Source organism: Copadichromis virginalis, linkage group LG5 (genome assembly GCF_057382275.1).
Source record: "Copadichromis virginalis isolate Kocher_CV1m ecotype Utaka linkage group LG5, C_Virginalis_male_GT1.1, whole genome shotgun sequence".
NCBI classification, from domain to species: Eukaryota; Metazoa; Chordata; class Actinopteri; order Cichliformes; family Cichlidae; genus Copadichromis; species Copadichromis virginalis.
Genome location: NC_140622.1, coordinates 19034450 through 19060830, shown reverse-complemented (window position 1 = coordinate 19060830; position 26381 = coordinate 19034450). Strand labels below are relative to the sequence as shown.

At 39.5% G+C, this 26381-nt stretch overlaps 1 protein-coding gene across 2 annotated transcripts; it reads left to right on the top strand.

The window, feature by feature from the left end:
• Nucleotides 1-1217: 1217 nt before the first annotated feature.
• On the top strand, nt 1218-24918 carry LOC146709475 (growth/differentiation factor 11-like). Of its 2 annotated transcripts, none has more exons than XM_085456427.1 (3): nt 1218-2108; nt 14470-14843; nt 20775-24918. In XM_085456427.1, the coding sequence occupies exons 1-3, from the start codon at nt 1694-1696 to the stop codon at nt 21153-21155; spliced, it is 1170 nt and encodes a 389-aa protein (XP_085312553.1). In that variant the 5' UTR covers nt 1218-1693; the 3' UTR covers nt 21156-24918. The 2 variants fall into 2 exon arrangements, with proteins under 2 accessions (XP_085312553.1, XP_085312554.1); XM_085456428.1 differs by having other exon boundaries at nt 1219-2108; nt 20778-24918.
• Nucleotides 24919-26381: the final 1463 nt, after the last annotated feature.

The window sequence follows — 26381 nt, the reverse complement described above, 5'->3', positions numbered from 1 at the left end:
ATGCTTTCATGTCTGATGTCTCCAAGCCTGTTGTAAAAGGACGCTTTGATACTTTGGTACTGTAAAGATTTGTGAGATGACCAAGTAATGCATTCATTGCAATGAATTTCATTCGTTGTATTGGAGGTGCAATGGAGAATCCTCAGTTCTTTAGTAATGGATGAAATGTACCTAACCAATAGAGTTCCTGCTTTAGAGTGCAGCTCCTGAAGGTGAATTTTACAAAACACAGCCTCCAATGAACAGAGAGGCTCGCAGCTTTGAGACGAGACCTGCAGTCGCAACTATGTTTTTCTCCAGCAGATGTCGGTGTGGTCGCACAGGCTGCTCATCGCTCAAAGAGGTGGTGCTGCAAAACTTTTAGCCTATTTTGGAAGAATAAAGATTTAACTTACCCCCCCTCCAATGATATACATATGAAAATATGTATATGAGCGTGGTTCTTGGGCACCATTTAGATAACATTCTCACATGTTTATATATCGTTGGATGATGTTTCAGGAAAGATTGAAATTCCACAGCTCACTATAATTGCATGCGTCACTTGCTCATTAGTTCATATACTGATTGGTACAAATGGCATTCACACGGGTCTGTGTATACTAATGAGTCCATCTACGTTATAATTGAGAGCTTACAGACGTGCTGCTGCTTAATGGCTCAAAAGTCTCCGAGGTGTAGGGTTATTAAACATAATCTATCAAAATCATGATCAGCCTTTATGAATGCACCCTTGTACATGTGGAGCTATTATTTTTCAAGGAAAACGTGAGTGTGTCCTTTCTTATTGGTTTCAATGAAAACTTTCACTTTCATTTTGAAGAGCCTTACAAGAATATATCTAAATAATCTGCATAATACCATCTGGTCTAGTTACATGATAAATTCTTATCTTCGAGTTACCAGTTTAATTACACCATAAATGCTATGTGCACGCTTCAAGATTGGCTGTGGTAAATTTGCGAGAAATCCATTTAGCTTTTTTCTTTTTGATTTTTCTTTTTAAATTGGCACCATTGAACATTTAACCTATTTTTAAAAAAAACCCACAAAAAAAAACATGCGTAGTGAGCAGTTTGCCATCATCCTAATAACCTAATTGGGCTATAGGTTATCTCTAATGGGAGACATTGTTTGTGCACTGTAAAAACATTTATACTCTCTTAACGGTGCGCACACCCTCCCTTCCTCTGTCCCTCTTGACTTGGTGACAGACCTAAAAGCCTTTTGTTGCAATCTTAGCCAATGGAGGCGGATTACGACATCGGGCAGCTGAGATATATAAAGAGCGCCTTTTTGACCGTACTTGCACATTTTTCAGTGACACCTCTGCACATACTCACACCTCCGTGGACTAAAATTGTACAGAAAACAACAATTAGCTTATACTGCACGTGAGCAGGCTATGCATTCACCAGGCATTTAACTTTCAATCAAAGGAGCTTGTACCGACACCCTCTGCGCGCACTTTTTTTGTTAAAAGAAAAAAAAAGAAAAAGAAAGAATATTACAAAAAGAGAAACTTCGGGGTGATCGTATTGGATTAGATGCATGTCACTTATTCTTTGCCGTTTGTAGGCTAAGACGAGGAGCGGCGCAGATTCGAGAGACGGGATCTAACGGAATAAAGTGCGTAAAAAACAAGCTAAGGAAGGGGAGGAAAAGTTGCGTTTTCTGTTGTCCACGCATCGTCATGCCGAGGTACAACTTCTTACTGTGCTTGATGGTGCTCATCTCCTTGGGACAGTCGGGGAGCGATGAGCCCAATCTGCTGCTGCCTCCTGCCAGCGAGACGCCCACGGATGCCGGGCTATCTCTGCTGGACGAGGACGCCGGTTCTCACGAGTGTTCCGCTTGTGTTTGGAGGGAGCAGAGCAAAGTGCTGAGACTGGAGACCATCAAGTCCCAGATCCTGAGCAAACTGCGTCTGAAGCAGGCGCCCAACATCAGCCGGGAGGTGGTCAATCAGCTGCTGCCCAAGGCGCCCCCGCTCCAGCAGCTTCTGGACCATCACGACTTCCAGGGAGATGCTTCGTCCCAGGATGAGTTTATGGAGGAGGATGAGTACCACGCCACCACGGAGTCCGTGATTACTATGGCCTCTGAGCGTGAGTAATAGTTTACAACCTAACAATGATATTGTCTCCAAATGCGTCATGCGCGTAATTGCGGAGCAGTATAGGTTCAAGTGGCTCAGGCCTGCTGCGGGGACAGTCGGTGACCTAACCTACTCTTAGTGATTGAGATTAAAGGAAACTAACTGGCAAAATTAGACAGCTGTCAAAAAGAGGGGATAATGTGTGAAACTGATAAATCAATAACTGGTAGCACAAAGAACCTCATCACTCTGAACGGACAGCGCCAATATGGCTTGATTGACTTTTGTCTTCTTGACGATGATGATGATGAAGCAGAGTGTTTAATATTTAGCTGCTGGACTCCTAGCTGTCACGTTTAAACTCTCCATTTCTCCCATAACGTTTTAAGAACACGAGGCATGGCAGAGCCGTTTGAATGTCAAGTGCATTATTAATGATAATGCAGCATTTGGCTGGCAGTTGCATCACTTTATCCTTTAATGTCTTCCTTTGCATAAAGACCTTAAATTCTGGAGTTATCACATCTCGAGGCCCTCTGATTATTGTCCTCTAACAATTTGCTTGCCCTCCCATTGTTTCCCATAAATCCACAGATAAACCACAGGCAGGCCCCCTCTGAGACATTTTATAAAATTACTTTTGAACCCTGGCAGCTGTGCTCTATCGCTCTTTTATAGGAGGCTCTACCGGTTCCCCTGCTGTTCATCGCAGTGAGAAAAAGTGTGTCCAAAAAGCTGCTATTGTTCGCCTCATGCAGCGGCCCCCCTCGGCCGCACTTGCCTTTTAAATGCGAAGTTTATAGGCGCAGCTCGTTTTCTTTTTTTTTCACCAAGAGTACACAAAGACAGAGAATCACTTAGGGTCGAGGGGAGTGTGTGACCTTTTCCTGGTGAAGCGCCGGGTTCAACAACATTTACACACGTAATATATTCTGCACAAGGCGGATGAAACACTCTGCAAATAATCCTTTTTTTTCACTCCCTGGTTGAACAAAGACCTATATATATGTGTGTGTGTGTGTGTGTGTGTGTGTGTGTGTGTGTGTGTGTGTGTGTGTGTGTGTGTGTGTGTGTGTGTGTGTGTGTGTGTGTGTGTTTACTGCCACTCACCTGTAATGGAAAGCACCACCTGTCTTTGTCATTATAAAAACAAAAAAACATTAACTCAAATGTCAGCTATTGAAATGTCCTCTAAATTGCTCTATTTCAATGCAAGTTAGAGGAGGCCATATGTGCTGTTTAGTTCTCACATTATTAACATTATTTTGAACCTCAGACATCCTTCAAGTTTTCTGTTTGCGTTGATTGTTATAACTCATAAAAAGGATATCAGTGCACAGATGATGTCTTACCGCAGGTGAAAGATTTGATTTGATTTCAAACTGCTTAATATAAGCAGCAGTTCATAAATACGTGAGTGCGGTCCCTGTTTCCCCTTTTGTTACCTGCTCACAAACACATGTAGAGTGTATTTGGTTTGTTATTGTTACCTCTCTGATTGGCTGATTAAGAAATCTCACATTCGACTGCATTGCTGACACACTCAATGTACGTTCTGGGAAACACAGTGACTTCAAATTATATTTTTACCCCCGGTTTCCATCCTCTGCACTACCTCACACGCATACATATTCTGTTTCTAATGCACACACACACACACACACACACACACACACACACACACACACACACACAGTGCAAAGGGATTTGATATCTCATCAAGCCAGAAAAAGGCATTGTGTGAGCTTATTGCGCATTTCTGACAGCCCCACAGTGGCTGATTGACATTACTGCTGAATCTGTCATGTTAGGGAGCAGCACTTCCCCTCTCATCTGTTTGCCTCATCTCTTTACGTCAGCTACCCTGTTTTTTTATCATCAGCTCAGTCTCTCTCTCTCTCTCTGTGTTCCCCCTCACACCCGCCTCCACCTTCTTCCCCGTTAGCCCCCTCTCTCCTTCCTCTTTTTTCCCCCCCGGTACTCATGGAAGAATTGAGAGAATGAGCGCATCTCCTTTGCCTGTGGCGCCTTAGTGATCCCACAGGATTAAAAGTGCCCTTTTCTGTCTCTCTGATAGAAGGAAGACTTCAAACACTATTCCCTGTGCACCTCGAACCCAATCACCCTTTCACAGTCGTGCACACTGCCTTTGATTGGGCCACGGGGGTTCACACAGTACATACTGAACTGGACTTGTGCCAGAGTTGCTTCTTAGTATTCACTCAAGGTACGTGGGTGCCGCAGTGGGGGTTGAGAGGGTCCATGCTTCCTGGTCTGTAATTACTATGAAATTTCATGGAAAAGTACATCTATTTATATCATAGTGCGGCACTTTATGTACTGAAACATCTCCCCTCTGTACAGCGTGCTGTTTAGGTAAACCGCTCCGCTTGTTTCCCTCACAGAAAAAGTGACTCGGCTTTGATCAGCGTGTCAGAGAATCTTTATTAACAAATGCATGCATGTGTATCTACGTGTGAGCTGCTCTATTTGTGTTCCTATTTGTTGATTTATGTGTCTAATTGTGTGTATTTTGGGGCTTGGTTTGTTTTGCCCGAGGTGGGGTGAGGATTTGACCCCACTAGTCTCTCATTTGTCACCTGTCCAAAAAACCTTCAGTCCAGACCTTCCTCTGCCACCGGCAACCTCCTCTTTCTTTTTTTTCTCCCCTTTTCTTCTTCTGTATGTCTTAATGCTAATTTGGCACACTTTATGACTTCTGCCAGCCAGTAGAAAACACCAGAAGAAGCATTACAGTAATTGCTCAGACAGTTACTGCACTTCATTTACTGCAATAGACTTAAAGGCCACAAGAAAGTTATTGTACTGCTGGTCATTCTTTAGATTTAGTGAATGTCTTTTCTTTGCTGCAAAGAGTCTTTTTTTCAGCTTATGGATATATTAGTGTGTCCAAAATGTGAGAAATGACTGGCAGTTTGCAGCAAAACACTTAAACCATTAGTGGGACGAGCACTTAAGGTTTAGAAGAACTCAAGACCACCACATTGAATGCATCCTTAAATAGCACTTTCACTTTTAAACTATTTTATCCCGACGTTTTGTTCAGTAAATAGTAGAGGCCTACATTATGCCATTTTATGCTGGCATTGTTATGTAATCCTATTCAGGTGAACCACATTCAGCCAGCACGAGCATCGGTTTACACAACTCTCGATTAAAGAGAGACATCCACACGCATGTCGAGGTATGCATGTGCCATTTTCCACATGTGCACGCTTGTGTAGACACACAGGGTGCCCACACACACCTACTCACACAGTCACACACACACTCCAGAGAAAAGTTCTCCTATTGACAAAAAGGGTCACAGAGTTCACAGCTATGTGATATATTGGAAGAGGAGACTATTAACCTCATCAGGTCTCTTTCTTTGGCAGCAAAGACGAACCGGTAGTAACTTGAACACTTATCCCCCCACCACACACACACACACACACACACACACACACACACACACACACACACACACACACACACACACACACACAAACAAGTCTTTTATAGTGTTGACCCTATAAAAGGGTCATTTCCTGAAGGTGCAGGAACCATAAAAATTAAGAGGGAGAGCGCTAAAAGGACAGAGCACCAGCAGCCGGACTGTCTTCAACTCACTGGTCAGTGTTTGCTGGAAGTTGATGACTATGTGAGGTTTTTATAGATATAGTCTCAGTTTGACGATGACACCTGTTCTCCTTGTGTAGTTGCTGGCATCAGTTCAGGGAAAGATAAACTTTGGTGTTTGAATTGTTTGGGCGCTGAGGCATGAGCGGTTTGTTTAAAAAGGAGTAAAAACTTAAGACACGTCCGTACGACTGTAGAAATTGCACAACGTACCGTCAACTTTATGGCTAATAAAATTTCAAAGGGACCAAAGTCTATTAATACGGGGACAAAATTTCCCCAGGACCTCAGGAATCTCACTCCTTCCACCCTCCTTCCTCTATTCCCACGCTCCTGTGTACCAGTCCCTGCAGCTGGCTTTTCCCCCCTGGCATTTGGAAATATACCACCTTCATCAATAATACAAGAAGAATGGATGTAAGACCGCATTAATCCATGTTTGAAGACACTACTGCACATACATATTTCCTCCTGCTGCTTTTTCAGCTGGTGTGTGTATCGCTGCTGAGTTCCTTGTTGCTTCTTTAAAGGGTTTCAGAGAGGGAGCTGGAGAAAGGTGCACCGTGGCTCATGCTATGGCTCTGGTGGGGAGGCGGAGGGAAGAAGAGAGCAAGTCCACAGGGAGCAACAAGCAGCCCAATCTTATCCTAAAGGGACAGAAATAATGGAAGGGTTTTATAGGTACAATTAAAAAGACCTGAAACAGATGTTACGTTCCACTAATAAACGAAATAATTACTTTGGACCAGTAATTAAGGCCTATATAGGGACGCGAGGGAGGAGGAGGAAAAGGGGAGTGAAAAGATAAAACGGAGCTCATTGAGGGGATTATTGTTGATGAATGTGTTCAGGCTCTGTGTGGTGATGTGTGAGGAGGTGCTGAGGATCAGTTTATGGAAGAGTCCATTAAATCTAAGGCATTTAAGCAAACGAAATGCTGCGTGGGCGCAACGTTGGATCCCACGAGGGAGCCAGTATGTTGGAAAGAGGCACAATTAACAGTGGATTACCTCATTATTATCTGCATGAAAATTTAATCAGCCTCTTTTCTGCGGCAAAAGAGAGCAGCTTCGTACCGTATTTATCACCTGTGGTTGTATTTCTCCTCACCATACCCACATCACCCGAGGACATTCATTATGGAAGTTGTGAAAATGCATGGTTTGAGTAATTTCTTTAGGGACGAGGGCCAAGTTTGATTTATATAATGTACAGCAGAATTGGATAAAGAGAAGCTCATGAAGGGAACTATGGCCATATTATGTTGATTATAACTGAGGAAAAGAGGGAAAAAAGCTTCCTCAAGGGAGGTTTGGCACAATCTGGCCACACTGACTTTGCCTTTTAGAGAAAACTCTTGGCTCAGGCTCTGACAGATTTGGGTGGCCTCAGGGATTTTTCTCAGTAGCTTAGTGAGTTCGAACTTGCAGGCAGAAGTGTTTGCATTTTGTTTAAACAGTTGACATGAATGTGTAAGGGGTAGCAGCTAAGGAGGGATGAGTTTTAAGAACAAAGGAGATTCATATTTCAGGCTGCCGGAGCTGCTGATCGGTCAGTGCGTGTTTGATTGTGTAACATATTTATATGAAACATTTGATTTCAATTTTAAAAGACTTCACATAGTGTTTCAACATGAAGTTTTTAAAAATTCACAAGACACTTAGTGTAGAAGTTCAAAAGAGGTCAGTGAGAGTTTGCTTGTGTAATATCTGCTAAAAGTTTGAATGGCTTTGTCTGTGCATTCACATAAGATGAAAGATAAATGAGGATGTCGTCTGCATAATTATGAAACGTGATTTCATTATTTCAGCAGGCATCTAAAGTGACATAATAAATCTGAGCCAGTGGCTGAAAATTTGATGAATTCTCACCTCGATTCCTTGCAGCAGTAGCCCTGGCTTTGTTATGTAATCCAGCAACAATTACATGTTGCTGGTTGAAGGGTGGGAAGCTGCTGACAGATTGTAACTTGTAGCTATTTATTTTTACTTTTGTTAACATTACCAACCAAAAAAAAAAAAAAATTGGAAGCAACACAAAATGTTTCATAATTTGTTTTGGATGAATGATTAAGATTATTGTAAATGGAGATTAAAACTGGTGTTGTTGGGTCTGAATGGTGGATGTACTGGTGAATAGTGATATACTGTAGATCTCAGGGCTTGAACTGGCATGTAAGAGTCCAGTTCACCCCACTGGACACCTTTGGAAAGTATGAAAGTTTCTGAGAAATCAGTCATTAATATTATTTTAAAAATTAATTCTAATATTATTATTGTTCATAGGTATTTCTTTCTCCTACAGTAGTTCAAATTATAAAAATTTAAAATGTTTTCTGCCTTTTCACTATAATCTTTAAATAATAATATGTAATGATTGTAGATTAAATGATTGCACAAAAACTGAGAGATGTGCATCATTTGTTTTCTAAACAGCAAAAATTATATTTTCCGTTATTAACCAAGTGGGGCAAAGCGTGTGTCTTCATTTGTGCTCATGTTTTCAGTTTTGCTTTGCTTTTAAATATCAGCTGTGGCTCAGGTGAACATTTTCAGAATCCAGATTTTCTGAGGGCGGTTTTTCAAATATAAACATACATTTTGATGCAGTGGTTTAAAAACCGCTGCTACGTATCGTTTTCTCACAGCATGTCAGGTGCATTGGAATGAAAAGAGTAACATTGACAATAACTACGAATAATGCATTTTTGTACTATCAGAAAAATAATCTCTAATATCTGAGCTAATATCTGTATTTTGCAGGCTTTGCAGTGGAAGATTTCTGGTGTCTGTTTGTAGTCTGCTTGTAGTCCAAAGAGTGTTGACCAATCAAATTTGAGCAGATTTGGCAAACAGTCTGCATGACAGCATTATACGTGCCAAAATAAAATCTCAGTCAGATGAAAAGATCATTTTTAGTGGCTTTTTAAAATTTTCACCTCAAACACTAAGTGTTAGACCACCTGTGCACCTTCCTGTCCTAGTCAAGAAATATATAGAGCACTAAAGTAGACAGATCACTCCACTGCAGGGACTAAACCCTAATAACTCAGCCTGCACACACACAGTCCCTCTAACTGTGAAGAGTTTAACACCAAATGCACAACCTACTAATGTATGGTTCTCGTTTTATGCCTGTTTTTGTCAGAGAGAGAAAGCACCACCTATTACATGAAGTAGTCTGGTCTAGATAAGCCAAACCAAGCTTAGAGCTGTACCTGGTTCCAGCTCTGGTTTCATGGATCTGCATTAGTGTCATTCTCTGTTTTGTTTTGTTTTTCTTTCCAGCAACTTTCTGTGTCACGGTTATTTCTAGCTATCCAGATATATGGGGCAATTTGGAAAAGTTTCATGCAATGTTTTAAAAAATGAAAAATATTGCTACACTTAATTTCATTGAGAAGCAACAACCAGAATACGCTAGGCTGTAGTTATACTATGGCTGTAGCATGTGGTATCACTTGTAGCAGGGAGATTTAGACAATAAATCCTAAAAAAAAAATAAAATAAAATAAAATCTGTAAGTAGTTCACAGGTGATTTTATCCTTCCCCGTTCCATCGTGTAGTTCAGTGATACATCCCTGCTGAAGAACTCTTAAACAGTAATCTTACACAAGAAATTTCAGATTGTTTTGAGATAATAATGTCTGTAAACCTGATGAATATCCACCTGACTGACATATTTTTGGGGTAGCTGCAGTGAAAAGTTTGAGCTGAAGCACACTCTCAACATTTTATGTGAATAATGTGAGACATTAATAAACAGGAAGTTAAAGGTCTAGAATAGCGCTGTGTGAGTACTTCTGATTGGTAGTTTTTTGTTTTTTTTAAAAAGGTTGGCTAAAGTTTCACATAAAAGTTTTTTGTTTGGTTTTGTTTTTTGCTCTTTGGGTCATTTTAGCTCAACTAGGAAAATTTGCTCTGACTTTCCTTGGAAGTTAAATGTGTTGTTGTATAGAAATGAGTACTGTGCATGACAGTTGGGGGAATTTAATACCTGCAAATTCATTTATTTTTTATTATTTTATGGCTCTGTGTCTATTAAACTAAATAATCATCTGATATTTTAGTGTTCATTCTCACTTAAGTCTGATAGCAATTTTTAAAAAATGCCTTTGAGTCAATTAAAACCCTCTACTTGCTTGTGTAACGCATGAGAAAAGTTTTGCATTTAACAAAGCAGAACATTGTCCTGTGGCTTTAATGTCCTGCATGTATGTGTGGCTGCACACAAACACAAGCAGTGAGAACCGGGCGTGCTCCGTGCTGTCCAGCTGTCCACCTTATTGCTGTTCTCAATGCGCACTCGCTCTCCCCATCCTTCTGCCCAGCAGCCGTGCCCCTTCGCTACAAACATGTGAAACTCCAAAAAAACAATGAGTTTTACTGTGTTTGCTGAGGGCAGTTGGTTTGGAGCTGGTGTATGTTGTGCATTTATGTGTGGCTGCATGTTTCCATGTGTGTGTGTTCACTGAGCTAGAACAGGGTGCATTAGGAGGTGTCTTTTGTTGCTCCTGGGGGGCTACTGTGCTCAGTCCTAATAGGAGTCTTGTGCCTGCCGTTGTCCCCGGGAAGGGCTTCTGAATGAGGGGGTCTAACTTTACACACATACACACACACAAGTACGCACACACATCCTCCATCCTCAGCTCGAGCTCGGCCTCCCCCACCACCCTCTCCTTTCCCCTGGGACTGGCCGAGAAACAAAGAGGGAGCGGGGCTGGGGTGGGATGGGATGTTTGAGGGGGTGCACTGTGGCCCCTGTCTTATTAGAAGGGTCGTGAACGTGTCACGATGATTAATATGCCGAGGTGCGCAGGGATACCCTAGAGTCACATTTATTCAACACGAAGGCTCCCAAACACACACTCACTACAAAATGGCACATTTGCATTTCCCATTAAGAAAAGAAAATATAGATATATATGCAAATGAAACTCCTATCTAGGGTCATACTATTATGCATTATCCATGTGGACATTAACAATAGGTGACCATTTCTCTCACCACCACATCTGAGCCGCGTACTTCCACCTGATTGGGGTAATCTGCTGCACAGCTAGGCGTCATTGCAATTTCCAATGCAAGTTAGGAAAGGATATAAACAGTTTATGAACTTTGGTCAAACTATGTGGTTATTCACTATTAAAAAAGTTGTTTCTTTGCTTTATTTGACAAGGAACATTTTTGACTGATTTAAAAAATAAATTTAAGATATATAACAGATAAGTTCACATTGAGGCATACTGTGTATGTGACTGAGTGGACAGGTTGCCACAACAAAACAGTAGAAACCTTTGTAATATATATATATATATATATATATATATATATATATATATATATATATATATATATACGGACATATATACATATATGTATAAATACATGTATGTATAAAATCTATCCTTCTACTGTAGGTGCATTCCTCGGTCTCATATTACTTATTCATTGTATAACTACACCCTAACTTTCCCTCTCCATCTGTTTTCAACAGCTTACCCGGCTCAGTTCTCATCCATCCCTCAGGAACGTCACTGTGTTCACTTATTAAAAGCATTTAAATGGGCGAGGACTGTATGAAAACTGACAGATGGCATGCTGAATAAACCCTTATATTCTATAAGGCTCCTCTTACATGCATGTATAGGAGGCTAGCCATGGAACACAGGTACCCAGGGAGTCCACCAGATGTTTGATAGGCTCACCTGCAGGCCCGCTGCGTGTTGGCAGTAAAATCCATGCGCTACATATGCTGCAATTATACCACAGGGAAATAAAGCGCTATAATAATGAAGCAGGCAGGAAACATGAGGAGGAAAATCAAACAAACCTGGTTTCCTTTGCAAAAACACAGTCTCTTTCTTTCCGTCTTTAATTTGGATTTCAGTTTGAATAAAATGAGATGAGTGCTCTTACTGTAAAGTAATTAGTTTCTACTTTTCATCTTCAGTTTAGCTGACGAGAGAGGTGTTTGTGCTCCAGTAGGTGGTGCTGGACGCATAATCAGACTTCTTATCTTGACTTCATTATTGAAGTCAGTGTTAAAACACAGAGCTTATACCTGTGTAAATTGCGCAGGAAATTAAGCCATAAAAACAGTCTCTCCATAAAATTATAAGCTTTTCAACAGCGGTTACTTCAGGTGGAAGGATTAAATGTCCCACCGCTTTTTTTCTGGATCTTTACAAGCTAGACCTGCTCGTTTTGCACACGTGGAGCACTCTGGCAAGGCGTGGGATGTAATTAAGCTGCAGGCATTCATCCTCCATGGTTTTCCTCTGACTTGTGCACTAACAGGATCCATAAAGGCACAAATTGATTTCACCTATCAATGCAGTCATTGTTTAACATGACGTAGCTCATATGTTGTGCATGTGTGTTTAATAACCGGGGACCTCGCTGGATCACGGCGTGCAGGCCCTGCTTCTCGGATTACTCTGCTTGAGAAACTGACCATTTCATCCCCTCAGCATTTGTTGGATTTTTCTCACAAAGGCGATGAAATGTGTTTGCAAAGGAAGTGCTGGTGTATTCACGTCCTCATCTGCAGTGACTCAAAACAACAAAAAGTATTAATCACAAGCAAATTTGCAGAATAATTCATTACCAGTTTTGTGCTGATGAGCAAACACAACACCACCCACGTTAATTGCTGTGACCCCAGCAACCCCCCAAAAGGAACATTGTTTGTCCAGCGTGAGACACTGTATAATTTACACTCACTAATGACTTGGAAATACAGGCTGAAGGACCACGTCTGTCCCTAACTTGGCCCTTATTCAATGCTTGCCTTGGACTCTTCTAATGGACAGTCCATTTGTACCTCAGTGAATTCTTATCCCTCAATGCATGCCCATAATTAAATTGCAGTGTCCTCTCCTGGTTTGATAAACAATTCACTATTGGCTGCAGAATCTCCACCCTAATCAAAACAACAACAAAGTGATTCAGCGTTGTTATGTGTGCGCCTGAGGTTTCCAACGATTCTCTGGTGAAAAGGCGTGACGTGAAGAAAGACATATTACTATTGCCAAAGGGTTGACCTTGACCTTCAAACTCAATCTGGCTGTTAGAGCTGCCCCTCCCCAGCACCCCTGAGATGTAAAGAGGCTGACAGGTTTGACCCCTGATCCCATTTCTTAACTAGGCTGAGGTTCCAAATAACCTTTTGACCCAGGAAGCAGGTTGCCCGAGCAACCTCAGATTTAGCAATGATTGACAAGTTGATACAGTTTTTTTTTCTTTTTTAAAAAGATGGACAACCGCAACTCCTAAAAGTGCAGAATCTGTAGTTTTAATTTGTCCGATTTGCTCGGAGATAATGGACAGTTTAAATAATCTATTGTACTCTCGGCACATTATTATGCCAAATAAGTACAGAATAAATTTCCCTTAGTAAATGAATGCTTTACATGGAAATGAATGAACGAATTCAATGGATGGACGTGTCATTATATCAGATGGAGGTCTATGTAAATGACCATGTGCAGATCTGACATGTGGTGCAAATCACCAAAACACCAGAGCCCGCCCGAGATCATGACAGGAATAAATCTGGCTCTTTAAGGGGACGCCTTGTGTTCTGTGACATAACCCTTAATCCAGACCCCAAATACATTAGTAAGAAAGGGACCCACTCGGAAAAAAAAGAAACCTTGAAATGTTTTAGTTTTGCTAGTTAAATGCAGGGGTGGGCCATTTCATTATGAGTGACCCAGGGGAATCTAAGGTTACCATCTGTCCACTGGCCACCATTACAGATTCTTGTTTTTATATGCAAATGTATCTGTTTTCCAACCTTAATGTAATCACACATGTAACTGAATAGATAACTGACAGCCTTCAAGCAGACAGGCTGAGGATGGCTGTCAGTTTACTACAGACATGCTGCTTTTATTAAAATAAATGTTAGGGGGGGTTTTGTTTTGTTTTTTAACATTGTCATGCTGTAAAATGAACACCAGGTATCTCTCTCGGTTTAGATCACACTGTTTCTGTAAATTATGGGCACTTTTCCAGGTGTTTACAATCTAACATAGTAACTATAGTTTTCCCCAAAGAACCTACAAACTATTACATCTAGAATAAGAAGTATCCTTTCAAGAGTGCAACCCTTTTTAACTAATTCAGTGCTTCTGTTTATTTGTGCCATGCAGGCCTATCACAGTCGTTGGCTTTATGATCCATTACAAAGCATGAAGTAGTGCATATGTGCTTTCTGATGCCTTCACAATGCACTGTTTATTTTTATATTAGAGAGGAGAAAATCCCACTTTTACTGAAGCTTCTGTTTTCCTCTGAGTATTCATGAAAGCTGTTCTGAAACAGTAGAGAAAGAAAGCTGCAGAGTGATGCTGCAGATTCTCCTAATTAATTAATTCTTTGTTATCTTCTAAAGACCTCACATGACTCAGTTGGAAGGATGCCTTTTGTTTATTAGCAGCATATGAACAGAGCGTGCTGGTTTGTCCTTTTGATGATGATGGCGATTTTGCATTTGTACATCCAAAACACTGACCATTAAATTGCTACTACTTTATTTATTTATTTGTCTGTTGTTTTAGAAAAGATGATGATGAAAACGAAAAACCATGCGATTAGAGGTGGAAAACCAGAATAAATATGAGTACTTTTTTGCATTTAGATTAAAATGCAAACACTCTTAATGCTGGTGAAACGACTGTCCACGTGTGCTTCAATAAATCTGACTCTCCTCTGTTTCACAGCGGAGCCTCTGGTGCAGGTGAATGGAAAGCCCAGCTGCTGCTTCTTCAAGTTCAGCCCCAAACTGATGTTTACCAAGGTGCTGAAGGCCCAGCTGTGGGTGTATCTGCGACCGCTGCAGCAGACCTCCACCGTCTACCTGCAGATCCTGCGACTAAAGCCAGTCACAGAGCAGGGCAGCCGCCACATACGCATCCGCTCCCTGAAGATAGAGCTCAATTCCAGGGTCGGCCACTGGCAAAGTATTGACTTTAAGCACGTGCTGCAGAACTGGTTCAAACAGCCCCACACTAACTGGGGGATCGACATCAACGCCTTTGACGAGAGTGGCAATGACCTGGCAGTTACCTCACTGCGACCTGGGGAGGAGGGACTGGTAAGGACCCTCAGACCTGTCCCTGGGATGGGGAGGGAAATCACTTTGTGCACATGCAAATTCAGATTTTATTCAAAGAAGGCAATTAGAAGATCATATTATTAGTCGATAAGTTGGTGTTAATAATCGAACAAAAAAGTGAAAGAAAAAGCTTGAAGGCAGTAATCCTGTGCATCATTTCTGTCTCTCCACATATTTTTACTTCTACAATAAACTCTTTGAAGCACGTAGAGTAAAATTTATACACAAAATATACCAGTCGCTAGTGAGGAGCCACTACAGCTATACCGTGTTTTTTTTAATGATCCCCTTCCAAGTTTTACATATATTGTAATATTGTTTCCTAATATCAGATTAACATCAAGTACAACATCAGGATAAACATCCTGAGCAGACTGTAAAATAAAATAAAATAAAATAAAAACATGTGGTATCACAGAGACAAAAAAATGACAAGTATATTTTAAAATATACAATAATGAGATAGGAAGAAAACACAGGGGTGTCTAAGCGGACGAAATTGGAGGTCCACAAAAAGGGGAGTGTATAATGCTGTTTCAGATCGGCCACCATATTATGGATATCAACAAAGTCTAATGACGTCTAATGATACAAAAAGTTCTTTCTGTGCAAAATACTTTTCAGAAAATCTGATTTTTATTCCTTTAGTTTTAGGTAGAAATCTTTTTTTTTTTTTCACTTTCTTAAAGATAACAACACCAGTTAAAGGACTACTCCATTTAAAAATGATCCTGCTAGGACGAAAACATGTTTATTTGCAATGGTTCACCTTGGGGAAAATGTGAAAACTTTAAGTAATTAAGACTAATTTTTACCCAGTGTTCCTTTGAATACTTGGGATTTTTTTCCACACTGCAAGTATGCTTCACTTTTTTCAATGCTAAACCTCTGATGTAATGGATGGAGCTGCTTCAACCTTAAACCTCAAAGGAAAACTCATGAACCATTAGTCTAGTTAGCAATCCCAGAGTTACTGCAACTGACAGTTACAACATCCCTGTTGGATTATGTAGGCCATCTATCCTGGTTAAGCAACACCAAATATTTACCAAGTGATTATTTGGGTCAGCTCTTCACAACACGTATCAGGGGTCAGCTCTGGTGTCTTGGCCAATAAATCGCTGCCTTCTGAGCACACAGCAGTGTGCTATATTATTCTTGGTAACCCAAGAAAAAGGAAAAGATCAAAAAGACATGCAAGTGTACAAAAATAAAACAAAACACAACAAGAAAGAAAGTCAAACTCTGCTTCTTCCTGATCCTCTGGGTCTTTTTTCTACAACAAAAGCCCTAAAGGCCAGGCTGACATGGTCTCACCCCAACAGCCTTTCAGCTTATTTCCTCTTTTCAGTGTGCTCGAGCCCAGCTGGAATCACTGTGAGGAGAAGAAGGCTTTGTAAAACAAACATGATGGAGTAAAATATTTGATGTGCTCGCCTCTGCCCAAAGGTCAAGGTTATGGTAGCCTGCAGATGACCTCTTGGGTCATGAATCAAACCAAGCGTACAGAGTCAGCTATCGATGTTTGAATAGACCAGTTTCTCTCAAAGCCCATGGAGTCAGTGCTCAAATGGAAAGTTGTGTTTCCTATTCAAAGCTGACAAATTAATTCATACATTTTAGTTAATTATGAAATGACTATTCAATTTAATTCTTTTTCTTTTCTTTTTATACTTACAAGTGTGGTTTCTTTGTATTCTTTGTACTCAGAGTTCAGTAGAAAAAGAGTTAGGGGCTGAAATGCTTGCCGTGTGAGCGAAGTGCTATGAAATCCATTTTGTTTCGTTAAAGTAGATCAAAGTCTTTGTAGAGAAAATATATTTGCTCTTACATTATTTAGTATCAGAGATTTCTACTTTCCCATCAGATCCTTTGCACACAGATGTCCAGATCACCACATGAATATTAATGATGGAGTTATAAACCGTATGTCACAGCATTGTAAATGTTTCATTTACGATAGAGTCAAGAGCCCATATGGTTTGTTAGATGAATTGAGCACCTGACATGGCACAAAGCTTACAGAATCTGCAACTGTCGTACAGGGACATGCTATTTGTACAATTACTAGACTTTTATTTCAGATATCAATTTCTTATTTTAGCACAGATATTACTAGTAACAATCATTAAAGTGCCTCAGTAAGACAGTATGACAATTGACAGTAAGTCATCACTGTATGTATACAGCACTCATCTTTATCAAGGATTTTATGATATATCTGTTATTTCTTCTGTGATTTTTAGGCTACATTTGTAACTCTTCTAATGCTCATCATGTTGCTATAACAAAGTGCAAATACTTCGTTACTGTGCTTAAGTAGAATTTTGGGGTATCTGTATCTGTACTCCCTACATTTTCAAACAAGTATCTGTACTTTCTACTCCTTACATTTGCAAAACAGACTCATTACTTATGGTTTTGACAGATTTGAGGGAAATTATTATTTCACGTCACTGCGAGCCCTAGAACATCAAACCAATCTGAGCCTTAACAGCAACACATGAAAAGCAGTCCTGTTAGTCTATTAATCACTAGAGGATGTCGCATAAAAAGAGACAAAAGAGGTAAAACCACGTGTTATAATCAGGGGTTAAACTGTTTGTGTCCAGTTTTTTACAGCTGCTGTATTTCGCAGGGAGAGAAAAAAAGAGAGCTAACTTCACTCGGAGATGAAGAAAGAGAGGTTATATTTAAAAGTAAGGACTGCTCAGTGGTAGTCCTAGTGTTTTTAAAATAGGTATTGTGTCATTATGTTTTTTCAAATTGTGAGACCTGCTGCAATGCAGGTCTCTGAGGGAGACTAACTGTGTCATTTAAAGGTGGCATGAAAAAAAATCAGCAGTTTACTGCAGGATAAACAGATTCGTTTGCTGTACTCTGGTGGGTTCAAAGTAAAGAACAGTGTGTGTAACTGGTGCACAGTGGCTGTGGTGCTCATGGTCAGCGTTAGGTTACATCAAGTGTAGCAGAGATGAATTTGAAATTAAGCTGATGATGTTAAGACCCATAAAGACAAACATAAAGACTGTCATTGTAGAGAATGAAAATAGGCCAGGACAACTCATCTGCTTACATCTGGTTCAATTCAGTTGTGTAAATCCACAAGAAGCAGTAACACTCAGAGCAGTAGCAGACTAGATCAGCTGAAAACAGCCTGTACATTAAGAAAATCCAATAGAGCTCTCAATAGAAATTATTGAGAGTCATGAGTCCCTTTCCCGATGGCGAGCCATTAGAACTGATTTTAGGGTTCCTCCACATGCTGAATCACACTTTAACCTCTTCCTTACTCATTTTCATTTTAGTACTGATAGTCTGTGCTTCTACTTAAGTACAAAATGTCTTTACTTTTGCCACCTCTGCAAATAACTACTCTGAAGTCACTTTGGTGGGTTTTTGTACTTAACTCACTGAATCCATTTTGTGGTGGATTGAGTTGGTGTGATTATTGGTGTCTTTATTTAAAATGCACTGACTGCCCCCTCCCTTGCATGAGGTGAGATGTTTGCAAAGGTTTTGGACATATATATTGTGCAGGTAAAGATAATAATATTCATTCAACATTTACAGACATGTATAAAATCTTGGCCATAGCTTACAAATCTGAAGCTGCACTCTCTCTAAAGGGCAGCAGGAGGCGACACCTTAGGTTGAAAAATGCATTGATGATATTCTGATCTCAGTCAGTGGCTTTAAATCTTATTTGTAATATAGATGTTTTAGATTATGAATCCTTTTAGAGTGAAACAGAAGATTAAGCAAGTAAGGGTGGGCCGATTCTCTGCCTGCAGCACCCTGCCTGTCTATGTCAGACTCTTTATTTGTTCTCAGTTCAAGATAATAAAGAAATAGTTCAGGATTTTAGAAAAGAAGTTATTTTTTATTACCAAAGTTTGATTATAATATTTACAGTATTGAGAATATGAAGCTGCTGCAGTTTAGCCTAGTGCAAAGATTGGAAGAAGGGAGAAACAGTTAGTCAGGCTTATTCCAGAAACAGATGTCCAAGGATGCTGATTAAAACACTGCTTTGTTCTTTAATTATGTTTTTTATTCCCACAAATAAATAGAGGAAATAAACTAGAACAGAAGTAAACTGTTTCATCACAAATAGCAGACAGGCGTAACGACTTCCCAAAGTGTGGTTTTCTTTGTGTGGTTGAATATGCACTGCACAAAAATGACGTGTGGATGGATAAAATGTTCTAATCAGAGCTGAAGAAAGAAAGATTTGGTTGATTGTAAGAATCCAGTTGATGAATGGTGCAATTCCTATAATACATAGAAAATCCCAACAATCAGATAACTGCCTATGAGCAAACACTTGATAACAGTGAGAAAGAAAAACTTGGTTTTAACAGGACGAAACCTCCAGCAAAGCCGGGCTCAGGGAGGGGGAGCCATCTGGTGCAACTGTTTGGGGGTGTGGGTAGAAAGACAGGACAAAAGACACACACAGAGAGCCGGAGTTTGAAATTATTACTAATGATTACATTATTAAATTCAGAGTGTAGAAGAAATGCTCCGTGCATTATGTGGAACTAAGGGAGAATTTTTTTTATAATTTTTATCAGAATGTAAAAGCAGGAAATTAGAGGTCATCCAGGTCTATATGTCTTTAAGACATGTCTGTAGTTTAACTAATTGGTGTATGCCATCTGCCTTCATGTATAGATAAAGCTGGGTGTCATCTGCATAGCATTAAAAATGTATGCTATATCTTCTAACAATACTGCCCAAGAGAAGCATATATAATGCAAAAACATTCTCCATTCACATGAAAAAAAATAAAATAAAATAAAATAAAATAGATATGATTCATTTAGAAGTATATTCGAAATATCAGTTATCATTGCTGTATGGTAATAGGTTAAAAGAGTTGGTTGCTGTCCAGCTAGACTGACTGAGATGAGTTAAAACAGTTAATAGCACTAACCCCCAGTCACACAGGGCAAGAGTTGGTTTTACAGTACCTGGCAACCACCAGGTATTGTGGTTGCCAGGTAAAATGAGCATTCCCCAACCAGTTGTGAATTGTTGCTGGCAGTTGATGGCTAAAGCCACAATCATGTAGGCAACTTTTTCTTTGAAGGCAAAACTTCTTTATTTCTGATAGTGTCACACTTTTTACGATTTCACAAGAACTTGTACAGTAGCTGGACAGTTTTTGTAAGCCCTTCACTTCCATTCAAAGTATGATGGCAACTATATGCTAGCTATCAAAGCAATCACAGGGAACCTTTTGTCAACACCAATGACTGGTGGTTTCCATGGACGATTCTCTAGTCCTGATTGACTGGTGCTCTATTCATTTTACCCTACATTATCACATATTCAACATGGTTGACAAGACAATGTGGTTTTTACTTGCAACAGCGAAAACCACACGGAAATGTCAGTATGGGCCCGCTCCTTGTCATTCTGCATATCTATTGGTTACACAAATCTACATTACAAGGTGAAGCTTGACCTCAGCTGGCACATTCTGCTCTGCTTTTTTCAACACTGTGACAAACCATCATTGCACAGCACAGGACATAGAAAAGAATCGCTTCTAGGGTTCTTGCATTCTATGTGAAAGGCCTTAAAGATCATCAACCATCTGTCATCTTGAAATCTGACAAATCCAAGTCTGCTTTACCCATGTCTAGTGGTTAGTATGCCCTGTTACTGGAACATTTGATTTCCTTGACTCATTATACCACCAAAATGTAAGAGTTTAAAAGAAACACATACGAGACACACTAAATTCTCAGACCAAAATGTTGAAAATAACTGATGTTATCTAAATGTTTGCATTAGCCAATTGTCAGTTTATTGTATTTTCCTTTGCTGTCATGTCTCTGCTGTTGTTCTCTTATAACCACCTCTTTCTTTTTGTCCTGCCCCTCCTCCCCCTGATTCCAGCAGCCGTTTCTGGAGGTGAAGGTTCTTGAGACAACCAAACGTTCTCGGAGAAACCTCGGCCTGGACTGCGATGAGCACTCCACTGAGTCTCGCTGCTGTCGCTACCCTCTAACTGTGGACTTTGAGGCGTTCGGCTGGGATTGGATCATTGCCCCTAAACGCTACAAAGCGAACTACTGCTCTGGCCAGTGCGAGTACATGTTCATGCAGAAATACCCGCACACCCACCTGGTGCAGCACGCCAACCCGCGAGGCTCCGCGGGGCCCTGCTGCACCCCAACCAAGATGTCTCCCATTAACATGCTCTACTTCAATGACAAGCAGCAGATCATTCACGGCAAGATTCCAGGGATGGTGGTGGATCGATGTGGCTGCTCTTAGGCTGCTGGAGGAAGCACATTTGTGTAAAGCCCACATTAAACCACCTGAAACCCTTTCTGAGCTCTCCCCTGGCACCAGAACCCACTCCTCGGCACCAGATTTCACTTCTGCTCAGCCACAAAAGCATTCCACTGGGTTTCCATTTGTCCAGTAATTAAACTGATTCTAACTGTACAAAAAAGTTATAAATGAAATAAGAATCAAAACAGAACTGAGTGATGGAAATACCATACATTATGAATGATTTAAAGAGGCTGTACTTGTGGAGCAGCTTTCGAAAGTGGTAAATGAGGCGCTATAGGACATATGTTAGTTTTGTGGGTTTTTAAAATATTTTTTTAATGACATCTTTGTAAAATATCCAGGTTAGTGGATTGAAATGACAGGAGACAGGAGTATTTACACTTTTAAGAGCAATTCCAGTTTTGAGGTGAGTTCGCAAATACTTCATTCCACAAATGCGTTTACTTCCAGTGTGATAAAAATGTTCTCAAAGGGGCATTATCAAAATTATTTTGCAATCCATCACTTTAACAAAAGCTCAGAAACAAAAACAAACACGATGTGAATAGGTTTAACTTCTGGACGTACCATTAGAGGAAATCCAAAATCTTCCTAAGAGTATTAGAGATATCCAAAAAAAAAAGAAACAAACAAACAAACAAAGAAAATAAAACTGCACCCTCTTTTAATGTGTATTACCTGAGTTTGACATTTTCAAGTATCTCCAAAATCTCTCCACGGCAACTTTGATTTGTTTTGTTTGTTTGTTTGTTTTTAGATTTTTGTAATTAAATATTAAGAAAGGGTTATACAGATGGTCCATAACATGTTATGTAATATGTAATTTGGCCTCTGTAATGAGAGAGGCTTTCAAATCAAACCCTTAGGATGTGATTCAAGTTCAGCCTTAATTTAAGGGGTTTAACAAAAGTATGGCGTTAACTGTTTAGGAGCTATTTTCATATATAGTTCCCCATTTTCAGTGGTTTAAAATTAACTGCATAAATTATTATAGTTTAAATATAAGAATTGTTTTAATAGTTGAATTTTTGAATTGAACTATTGTTTGAATAGTTGAATACTAAAATGCAGTCTACAGTAAAAGCTACCCTCTGAGATGCATGCTCTACTGCAGTGATGGGGAACTCCAGGCCTCAAGAGCTGATGTCCTACAGGTTTTAGGGCTCACCCTGGGTCAACACACCTGAATCTAATGGTCAGTTCATTACCAGGCATCTGGAGAACTTCAAGACATGTTGAGGAGGTAATTTAGCCATTTAAATCAGCTGAGTTGGATCAAGGACACATCTAAAACCTGCAGTCCGTAAATTGTCCAATTACTTTTGAGCCTTTGAAAGCTATGGAAACTATGGGTATGAGAACTATGATAAAAATGAATGAATTCCTAAACAATTAATTAATATCCTGAACTTCAATCACATCTTGCTTGTTTTATTTAAAATCCATTGCAGTGGTGTAAAGGGGCAAAAATCTAAAAACCATCTTAGTCCAAAAATCTATGGACCTAACTTTACTAGTTCAGCTCCACATTTAAAAACAGATACATAAACTCAGTATTGCTGTTAACCATTTGGCAAAAAAGAGTTTACCTTGCACACTGAAGTCTAAAGAAAAACTGAAATCCAGATGCACCAAGTTATTCAGTACTGTTTTGGGGAGAAGGAAGAGGGCAGGCTTTGCCTTTTTTTTTTGTTTTTTTTGTTTTTTTTGTTTTGTTTTTAATTTATCCAACAAAGGAAAATCTCGTTCAGCTTTTGCAGTAAATGTTTAAAACAGAGAGTTAAATGCACTGTTTTATAACTTGAAGAGGCTCGGGACTGAATATGTAATAAAAATAAAAAAAATAACAAAACAACAAAATGCATACCCTGAAATAAAAGACTCAATGCTCACTATGTCCTAAGTGAATAATTGAGCTGAAATTAACACAAACCACGATTACAGTTTTATCACTTTAAGTTTACATTTCTTTTTGTGCAGTGTTTGTGGTAGATGCATTACTCCTGACACACCAGTTCATGCTTCTTCTTCTTTTTTTTTTGCTAGTTTCAGAATGGATAAAAATACAAATGCAAAAGTGCAGTAATGTACTAAGACATTTTAGCTTTTATGATTTACAGCAAAGAAAACAAACAAAAAAAAGATAATTTAACTCAACCACTGATTTTAGCTTCGAAAACATATTTGACTGCATTTTGAAATGCCCCCATCCACATCAACCTCAACTGTATCATCGCTGTCATAATGGGAAAAAAAAGTATTTGTTAGTGCTTGAACGCAGAGTAGAATTAGTATGCTTGAAGCTTGTCTTTGTCTCCTGGGTATCAAAGCAAAGATATCCTTTTGTTATAAACGAAAGCACTATGCTGTTGGATAAAGGAAGAGCCTTCTGACATTATATATAAATGATATATGTATATATTAAAAAAAAAGAGGGGTACAAAAACCTTTTTGGGGGCACTCTACCTTACCAACAATAAATTTTGCACTATGGGACGTTCATGGCGTGAGGAGGTAAGTGTTGTGTTTTACCAAGCACAAGAGAGCTTGTACAGTATAGGTTAAAAAAAAAAAAAGAAACTATTCAAGCTTCTGGTGATGAACCATAAACTAGCGAGGTTATCACTTCTTTTGGATGCCATCACACTTTCCTGACTTTGTCTGAAGCGGGGGCCTGTCCATACACTCACAGATCTCTATCAAATCTTGAACCTGGATGTACTGTAGCAGCGGCCTGAAAGGCCTCCACGCCCGCTTTGGCTGATAAGTCTTGTGCGTAATAAGTGTCTGGATCAATGACTGTAGAATGCTTTAACTGGAAAAGGCCCGCCCATCAACTTTAACCTGTCACCGCATTAGAGAGACTTCATTCTTTTGACGTAAAAAAAAAATGAGTCGAGTGTCTTACGTAGAAGTTTGGGGGGGGATTTTATATTTTTTGGTTTTGTTTGTTTGCTTTTGCCTTTGTGTGTGTTTTAAGTGAAAGCACCCATGTAAGAATGGGAGGAGTACCCAGGGACTGTTAGCCAAAGTAGAGAATGACATGTTGTGTGCTGTAACTTTTATAATTGCAGGAATATGCTAGAAAATTTCAAAGGGAGGGAAAAAAGTTGGTTTAGGGGCAGTGGTTGGGTTAAAAAAAAAAAGAAAAAGCTGGTCCATTTTTATTTATTAATATTAAATACAATGCATTTCAAAGTCTGTCTACCTCACGTTAGCCTAAAAATTTGCTATCAGTTTATCAGAAACTTTTACTCATAAGAACATCCCCACCCCCACCCCAACCTTCCAAAAACAGATGAAAACCACAGGGTCCCCTTGCTCTCAGGTTCAGATTGAGTTATTGACAGAGTGACTGATGGTACCAGTTCTGGTAACGCGTGGTCAAAATATTAACTATGGTTAACGCTGTTGAGAAGTTACATTTTGAATTTTAGTCTTTGTATACTGGTATATGTAAGAGGGTTTTTTTTTCCATATAATTATATGAGAGTAAGAAATGTAAATACCAACCCAAATGTTGACATTTATGATGTTTTGGACAGGTTCACCGCTTCTAATGTTTTTCTCTCTTTCCCTCTTCATCCCTCTGTTCTTTGTGTAGTTAAAGAAAAAGAAAAATCACCCCACGTTTGTAGTTCTATGGTTGTGCATATGAGTAACTGTTCAATTATTTTTGCCTTTTGTTGTTTATTTACTGTCATTTTTCTTTTGTACAATAAATCATTTATTTAGCTTATGCTGCTTTTGTTGTTCTTAAGGTTTGCATCTGCGCAAATGGGAAACTTCGGACCACGCAGAATAAAATGAACTAGTTCACAATCAAAGTCCACGCTTTAAAATACAGAACCAAGTTCACAAACTAAAAATGAATTAGTCCACCTGCATGTTTTAGCTATTCTTTTTCAAAAGAACCTCAACCTGCCATCCTAAATACTCTATTTTCTCTTCAAAAATGAAATAAATTACTGTTTACTACTATAGAATCACAGAAAGATAAATGCAAAGAAATGTACAAAACACAGTCTTTCAATTTTACATTTTTATGTATCAGGACATAATAATGATCCAGCCCTTAGCAGCTCTTACAATTATGTAAATACACTACAGTAAGAAAGATCATTCAGAAGTGGAAAACATTCAGTTTCAGGGAAACTGCAAAAAATCCAAGAGCTACAGGCCTCAGTTAGCATCTTAAATATTAAAGTTCATGACAGTACAGTTCAAACAGACTAAACAAGTATGGCTTACTTGAAAAGAAGAAAGCCTCCTTACTATAAAAACACCATGTCAGCATGGTTTTCAAAGCACTGCTCAGGTTTTGCATTTAAACAAACCACCAAACTTCTGGAACAGTCTCCTTTGGACAGACAAGAGAGTCGAGGTGTTTGATGCACAGTGCTGTATTTGGGGAAAACCAAACACAGCCTATCAGCACAAATACATCACATCACCAGTCAAGCACGGTGGTGGAGGGGGTGACGATTTGGGTTTGTTTAGCAGTCACAGGACCTGGGCACCTTGGAGTCATTAAGTCTGAAAGGCCATCTGTCCGACAGGCAAAGCTTGGGCAAAATTAGGTCAAGCAACAGGTCAATGATCCCAAACACACCAGCAAACCCATAACAGAATGACTGAAAAAGAAACAAATCAAGGTGCTGCAACAGCCCAATGTCCAGACCTCAACCTGATTGAGATGCTGTGAGAGAGCTGCAGATAAATCAGTGGTTACAACTCTCAATGAAAAAAAGCAACCTGGTACAGAAGAGAATAATGTGAGGGACTGATAGAGTCCCACAGAAAACAATTACTTCACATTATTGCTGCTAAAGATGGTGCTGCAAGCTACTGATTTTCACACATTGCTTCTGCATTTTAGCGTACGTTTTGTTTAAAAAATAATAATAATAAAATAAAATAAATAATGATGTGGTGTAAGATGTCATGTTTGGTAGTTATGTATATACAATGTATATGTAAAATCTTTATTTTTACCATGATGGTAAAGACTGATAACTGCAAACAGATGAAGTTCATTATTTCCCATTTTTCACCACATTTTAAAATTGGACATATTTGTTTTCAGACAGGATTATGAGCTTACTTTGCCTCTCTCATCTGAACAGTGCCGTGACTGTAGCAAGAAAATCTGTAGCACTTTATAATATGGAAGGAATTTCAAGGTCTTTTATCTTAGAATAA

Excerpts from the sequence above, each read along its gene's own strand:
- LOC146709475 (XM_085456427.1), top strand. The coding sequence starts at position 1,694 with ATGCCGAGGTACAACTTCTTACTGTGCTTGATGGTGCTCATCTCCTTG. Across the intron at positions 2,109-14,469 it reads GATTACTATGGCCTCTGAGC|CGGAGCCTCTGGTGCAGGTG; the intron begins GTGAGTAATAGT and ends TCTGTTTCACAG. Across the intron at positions 14,844-20,774 it reads GACCTGGGGAGGAGGGACTG|CAGCCGTTTCTGGAGGTGAA; the intron begins GTAAGGACCCTC and ends CCCTGATTCCAG.